The sequence below is a fragment of the Echinops telfairi genome, unplaced genomic scaffold (genome assembly GCF_000313985.2).
Source record: "Echinops telfairi isolate 266 unplaced genomic scaffold, ASM31398v2 ScPeMD7_7475;HRSCAF=8513, whole genome shotgun sequence".
NCBI lineage: Eukaryota > Metazoa > Chordata > Mammalia > Afrosoricida > Tenrecidae > Echinops > Echinops telfairi.
The window spans coordinates 12866518-12873831 of NW_022111379.1; the positions used below are offsets into that span (position 1 = coordinate 12866518).

The 7314-nt window shown below is 58.7% G+C and overlaps 1 protein-coding gene across 1 annotated transcript in view; it reads left to right on the top strand.

Moving 5' to 3' along the window:
* Positions 1 to 7104, top strand: part of PKDCC (protein kinase domain containing, cytoplasmic) — a gene marked incomplete at its 5' end in the record, with an annotated part of 9986 nt that extends 2882 nt beyond the window's left edge. Inside the window, 6 exons of the mRNA XM_004699775.2 lie at positions 1553 to 1675; positions 2685 to 2956; positions 3540 to 3619; positions 3812 to 3919; positions 5944 to 6117; positions 6285 to 7104. Coding sequence (XP_004699832.2) covers positions 1553 to 1675; positions 2685 to 2956; positions 3540 to 3619; positions 3812 to 3919; positions 5944 to 6117; positions 6285 to 6370 — 843 coding nt within the window. The remainder of the gene's footprint in view (positions 1 to 1552; positions 1676 to 2684; positions 2957 to 3539; positions 3620 to 3811; positions 3920 to 5943; positions 6118 to 6284) is intronic.
* Positions 7105 to 7314: the final 210 nt, after the last annotated feature.

Consider the following 7314-nt stretch of genomic DNA (forward strand, 5'->3'; position numbering starts at 1 on the left):
CCCCCCCACACACACACACACACTCCCTCCCATCTCTGGGGCCTCAGGCCTCCAGTGGGGCCCCAGGCGGCCTTCAGCCCAGCTCTCTCTGCTGCTGGAGTATATTTCTTCTCCCAAACAAACAAAAGATGCAGTTGAAATGCTCAGCCTCACGCTTCCTGGGGGGGTGAATGGTGTCTTTTTATTTTTTCCTGAGGGGTGTTGATTAATACCTCGTTAACAGCGCATTTAACGACCTCCGGGTGTTTAATAACCTTCAGAAGTTTCCCACAAAGGCTGAGACACTGGGCAAGAAAATGAGAACCAGGCCCCAAGGCTGCTTCCCTTACCGCCCCCCCGCCCTCCAACACACACCACTGAGGTCTAGGGCCTCCCTGGGATGATGGGAGGGTAGAGAGGCTGCCCCCTGGTCCCCCAAGCTGCAACTCCTGTAGCTAAGAGCTGGACACAGCTCTTTCCAGCAGGACAGGGGACAGCTGGCTCCAGGGAAGGGGAGCACTCCTGGGATGGAGGGAGCATGTGAGCTGGGGTGGGGGTGAATGATTGCATGCAGGGACACCATCCCCTGGGCTCCCTACTCCTTCCCCTCCCCTTCCCCCTGTTCTTCTGGACTGCTTGGCCCTGAACCCCTCCCCCCAGCAGTGCTGAGCTGGAGTATGTTGGGAGAGGCCAGGAGGAGCAGGGCTCCCTGTGGGTGCTGGGTGAAGTGTGGGTGACAGTCAGGCTATGCTTCCCAGGGGCTCCGGACCCATTGGGCAGCACCAAGCCCCTCCCCCAAGACCATAGGAGTGGAAAGTTCCCTCTGTTATCATGCTGCCCCACCCCCTGCCAGTAGCCACCGCTCAGCGCTGCCCCCAGGATGCGTAGGACCCCCTCCTGAAAATAATGACTGTCAGGAAGATGCCCCTTTGGCACTGCGATGTTCCCATCACCACTGAGACCCAACCCTACGGGAGCTTGCTCTTCCTCCCACGAGGCCTGAGCAGACAAAAGGATGAAGCTTCCTGAAGGGAACTGATGGGAAATGGAGGTGGACTGGGGCCTGGGGCCCAGAGCAGGGGTTGGGGTGTGTGTGTGTGTGTGTGTGTGTGTGCAGTGCTTAGTGGCTGACTTGGCTAGTAGCAGCCAGTCTACTTCTTGGAAGGAAGCGAGCTGTGGAGTCTGAGGAGTATCGATTCAAATCCTAGCTTCGTCACTTAGTTGCTGTGTGACCTGAGGTAAGCAACCTCACCTCTCTGAGTCTGTTTCCCCACTGGCAAATTGGAAATAATCACAGCACTACCTTGCCCTCTGAGTGTGCTTAAAAAAATTGGTGGCCAGACCTGCCCATTTACCTGAGCAGCAAGAGTTGTGGGGCTCTGGTGCCAGTAGAACTGTGGCTGCAGGGATGAACGGGCAGGCTTCCCAGGCAGCCCCACGGCTTTCCTTTTCTGGCCCGAGTTGAAGCAAAGTCCGTAGATGGCCAGGGCAGAGAGGGGGCATCTGACAGGCCAGCCCTTCTCTTTCCCCGCCCCCACCCCGTGACCTAATGACCTGCCCCATGCCTCCCCAGCTCTATGGCTACTGCTACCAGGACAGCGAGGACATCCCTGACACCCTGACCACCATCACGGAGCTGGGGGCCCCTGTGGAAATGATCCAGCTGCTGCAGACGTCCTGGGAGGACCGATTCCGAGTGAGTGAGCAGGGGGGCCGAGGGCCCTGGGCTCCTGTCTCCTTTCTGGGATGGTTCTCCCTTAGAAGGCCAGCCCTCTGGAGCGGCCAAGGGGGAGGGAGGGAGGGGGGGAGGGAGGGGAGGAGGACACAAAGGCTGACTCAGCCAACAGGCAAAGGGTTAAAAAAAGCAGGCCACAGAGTCCTGACCCTGTATATTCTTGCTCCCCTCGGGCACACACTCACACACCCTTGTTCCCACACATATATACACCTTTGCTCACACACACATACACACACTCACACACACATACACACACACACACACGCACGCACGCACGCACGCACGCCTTCAGTCTCTGTAACACACACACATACCCTCGGTCCCTGATGCACACGCCCTCAATATCTGTAACATAAGCACACACACCACCTCGGTCTCGCTTACACACACACACACCCTGAGTCTCTGTAACATGCACACGCCCTCAATATCTGTAACATAAGCACACACACCACCTCAGTCTCGCTTACACACACACACACACACACACCCTCAGTCCCTGTAACATACACACACCCTCAATATCTCTAATACATAAGCACACACACAACCACGGTCTCTCTTAAACACACACGTGTACACGTGCAGTCTCTAACATATACATACACACAAGCAGCTGCCAGTGGCCAGTGTCCAGGACTAGAAAAGACCTAAGGTAACCTTTACAATCCCCCTAGGTCTGTCCTGAACTTAGATCACTTAAGAAAGACTCCCAGAAGGAGATTCATCCCACAGTCCCCTTAATCGTTGTCCTTACCAGGTCCAGCTAGCCAAGGGCTCGCAGGGAGTCCTGGACCCCTGTGTAAGACCCTTGCCCTCATCAGGCCTCAGCGAGCACCAAGGTCTACACAAAAGAGAGTCCAGCTGGAGCTATGCCTAGAACCCCAAAGGAGGGGGCACACCCTGGGGGTCCCCCTGGCCTCAGCAGGAGCAAAGCTTCAAGCAGCCCTTATGCTTGTCCCCGCAGATCTGCCTGAGCCTGGGGCGCCTCCTCCACCACTTGGCCCACTCCCCGTTGGGCTCAGTCACACTGCTGGACTTCCGCCCCCGGCAGTTTGTGCTGGTGGATGGGGAGCTGAAGGTGACAGACCTGGACGACGCCCGTGTGGAGGAGACGCGGTGCACCAGCAGCAGCGACTGTGCCCTTGAGTTCCCCGCCCGGAACTTCTCCCTGCCCTGCTCGGCCCAGGGCTGGTGCGAGGGCATGAATGAGAAGCGGAACCTCTACAATGCCTACAGGTGCCCCCGCGCCCCACCTATGAGCTCCAGCAAATGCTCGTGGGCCTGGGGAGCTCGGCAAGAGGGAGTGGGCAGGAGACCAGCCGAGCCCTGGAGACTTGCCTTGCCCTGTGGAGTCAGCAGAGGCAGGGAGGGGCCTCCCATCCAGTCAAGAAGGGAACATTCAGGCTCCTGGATGGGGAGGCTAAAAATAGTCAACCCCAAGGAGAATCTGGACTTGAGGGAGGGTGGGGGGGATGGTGGCAGCTGGAGGCTTCTTAAAATAGGCTTGGGCTCAGATTCTAGGGCTGGTGGGACCAGCATTGCCCTCACCTGCCCTGACCCTGGCCCTTGACCTCTGGGAAGCCCCTCACTGGGCCCTAGCTATAAGGGCTGTTCTGGCACCAGGATGATGTGGGATTGGGGAGGGCAAAGGGGTCCTATTCTTCAGGTTGCTGTGCTTACAATGTGCCAGGAAACACCATGGCAGCAGCTAAGCTGTGCCTGGTCACTGGGTTGTGCCTGGACGGGAAGCCAGGCTGGGCTTCTACCCCAGTTGGTGTAGAAGAAGGCTGACCTTGAGCCCTGGTTCCTTACCCCACAGGTTTTTCTTCACATACCTCCTGCCCCACAGCGCCCCGTCCTCGCTCCGGCCTCTGCTGGACAGCATTGTTAATGCCACAGGTGAGCACTCAGGTGGGGCCCAGGGCTCCTCCTCACCCTCCCTGCCCCAGGGGGAGCCTTCTGTGAAGCCCACTCCCCAGTCACCTGGGCCCAGATTCCAGAAGGGGTGAGGAGGGAGGAAGAGGCAGCTGGCTTACCTGCCTGGGGAGGGGCAGGAGCCAGACACCTTCCAGTAGCCTCACTGCTGTGCAGGAGAGCTGGCCTGGGGTGTGGACGAGACCTTGGCCCAGCTGGAGAAGGTGCTGCACCTGTACCGGAGTGGACAATATCTGCAGAACGCCACCACAGGCAGCGGAGCCGGTGAGTGGCCCCAGCAGAGGTCCCCGGGGCAGAGGAGTGCAGAGCAGGGGGGAGGGTATCTGGGCCCCCCTCATTGTTAACAGGTGGCTCACCCACCACTGGTTGCCAAAGGCCACTCTGATGCCACTCAGAAAGGCAGCTTAGAGGCAGCGATGCAGAGACTGCTGACCAGCCTCACCTCCACCTTTGCCCCTGGCTGGACTCAGTAATCACGGCTCTGCCTCAGACTGGGGGTGGGCACTGACACCCTTTTCTGGGTGACTCCAAATTCCATCACTTACTGGTTTGGGGACTTTGAACCCCATTGTCCTCATTGGTGAGTTGGGTCCAGTATCACCTGCGTCACAATACTGTTCTGGGGATTGCACGTCAGGTTAGGCACGTAAAGCAATTAGCTCAGTTCCTATTCCGAGCAGGATGTGGGCTCACTTCCTTCCTGCCTTCCCTACTGCCCGTCCAGGGCTTGGAGGGCAGTGTGAGATGGGGCCTGGCCACGGAAGGCAGGCCACGAGTTCTATGGTAGAAGGGTGGGTGGGGAGTGGGTCCTGGCTACTGGTCACCCACTGTGGTCCCTCCACTGAGGCCCTGGGGCGTAGCTGTGGTTGGCAGGGGCAATGGGGTGGGCAGCCTCCAGAGTCAGGGAGCCCTGGCCAGTCAGGTGTGGGGGAGCCCTCGTTAGCCCTGTAAATAAAGTTTAACGAGGTGAACAATAGCCGCCTCTGTCCCTGAGGACGCCGTTTATGGGGCTGTAAATCACAGCCCGCCTGGACTTTGGTCTAGTCCCTGGTAGGAGAAGGCGGCAGAGGGCGGGGTGACCAGCAGCCTGGGCTTCTCCGTTCTCAGGCCAGAGCTGGGGCTCCTGGGACAATGAGGAGAACATGGGCTGAACGGGAGACCTGCATCCGCACCCTGCCTGCTGATGAGGGGTCACAGAGCCTCCACTGGGCGCTTATAAAATGGGGAGCTCACAGGTTCTTCCTCCAGCCTCCTGCCCCCACACTCAAGCTGGCGATGCCCAAATGGTCATGTTGTTGGTGCTGGCCAGTCATTGTCATGCACTTAACATCAAGAGCCCCCACCAGCCCCAAGACCCACTTGAGGGGTTCCCCTGGCCTCTCTCCCCAAGGCTCCAGAGAAAACCCACTGAGGTCTGCACAGCGCCACCCAGGGTCTAACTTGGGACCTGGTTAGAAAGGGGTGCTCTCAGGCCCCCAGCCCAGACCTCCTGACCCAAAATCTGCATGTGCACCAGATTGCCCTGGTGGGTCGGGCGCACTGGGGGTGCGAGAGCTCAGCTCCAAATGTCCAAAATGCTCTGCTGTGCGCAGCCTGCCAGGACAGCGTGCGTGCGCCCTCATCCGTGCACCTCAGGTGAATCCTGAACCAACTGGGAGAGGTGTGTGCATGAAGGGTGCCCCTGGGTGGTGCCGGCAGTTAGCACGCTCCTTAGCTGTTGAGGCTGAGAGTCCACCCAGAGGTGCCTTCAGTGAAAGGCCTGGGGCTGGGCCTGTGAAATGCCAGTCAGGGAGAACCCCCACGAGGAGCCCCTGGGTGGCGCAGTGATTGAATGCTCAGCCGCAATCCAAAAGTCCGTCGGTTTAAGTCCACTCAGACCCAGCTCGGCAGAAAGCCCTGGAGACTTCCTCCTGGAGATGGACCTCACTGCCATCGAGCAGATGCGGACTCTTAGTGACCCTACGGGACAGGGTAGAACTGCCCTGTGAGTTGCCGAGATCGTAACTCTTCATGGAGTAGAAAGCCCTGTCCCTCTCCCCTGGAGTCTCATGGCCCCTGAAAGCCTCCCGGAGCCCCATTCTCCCGACACGTGCGGGGTCGCTAGGAGCGATGGGCATTTGGATGTCCCTTCCTAGCCAGCGTGCATATTCCCGTCTTTAAATTTTGCCTTTTTGTGAACAATCAGCCGTGCTTCTATCGTGAGTCTGCTTACCTCTCCGCCCTCCTAGCCCTCACCGCTTCCCTGTTCTCACTTGTGCCCCATCACCCCCCTGCCCTGCCCCCCGCAGAGTACCGACGTATCCCAGGCAGCACTGTCCCCCAGGACAACTACCACTGCTGGCCTTCCTACCACCACGGCGGCTGCCTGCTATCCGTGTTCAACCTGGCGGAGGCCGTGGACGTCTGTGAGAGCCACGCCCAGTGCCGAGCCTTCGTGCTCACCAACCAAACCACATGGACAGGTGAGCCGGGGCCAGAGGCCACCCCAATGCGGTGGCTGGGCTTCCCTGGATGGTCAAGGGGTTGTCAGGAGCCCTGCAGAAGCCAGAGGGGAGGCTGAGATGATGGGAGAAGGATTTGGGCATCAGGGTAACATTTTCCGTCCTTCACCCCTCACCTCTGCCTCTAGGCCGGCAGCTGGTCTTCTTCAAGTCGGGCCGGAGCCAAGTGGTCCCCGATCCCAACAAGACCACCTATGTGAGGGCCTTGGACTGACTTCTCTGAGAACCCAGCCAACCCACTGCCTGTCCATGCCGGCGAGGCCTGTCTGTGGAGGGAGTGACAGGCACCCGCCAGGCTCACTGTCACCTTGGAACCCCTGCCAGACAGACCGACATGACCAGGACAAATGTGCAATATTGCAAAATGTTAAAATGTGAGTTTACCAGCCTAGGCATGGACTGCTGGCCCCGGGGCTGGGAATCCAGGGGCGTTTGCCCACTTCTCCGGGCCTCCAAGCAGCACACAAGGCCCAGGCGGGCCTCCCCTGGGGGAGTGTGGCCCTCACTATGTTCGAGGGTGAAGCCAAAGCGCTGCTGCTGCTGCTGCTGCTGCTGCTGCTGCCGCCACACGTGCCAAAGCCGGGTGGGGCTGCGGGAGAACAATCGAAGCGCAGTGTTCTCTGAGCCAAGCTCCGCACAGGTGCCCCGGAGTGTAGGCAACTCTGGCCTCCTGACGGGCAGCCCAGGGGACCGTGGCAGAGGAGCACACAGCCGTATGAGCCAAGACGTGGGGCCGAGGAGCAGGCTGCGGTTTGAGCCAGGACCAGGGATGGGGTTGGGGCCGGGGCCTCTCTGCCTCATTTGCTTTCAGTGAAAGCAGCCGAGACCAGGCTCTCCCCTCCTGGAGTGTGTGTGTCCGGAAGCTTTTGTACTTCTTGTTCGGTAAATTGTTTATTTTTGTAAAAAATAAAAGAAAATATCATTCGGTTAATAAAACGATGGTTCTCCGCAAAGACTTCCCCAGCCCCGGCTTCCTGGGCTGTGACTTCCTCGTCCTGTCCTCCGTTAATCTTTGACTATGGTGACCAGATTTGAACCTTGGTAAAGCGGGACACCGTTGATAAAACTCATATCCTGGTGAAATAGCCACATGGCAGCCGAAAACCATGTACCCTAGCTTGTCGTGCGTTCTTTCCAGAAATCGGGACTGTTTTAAAA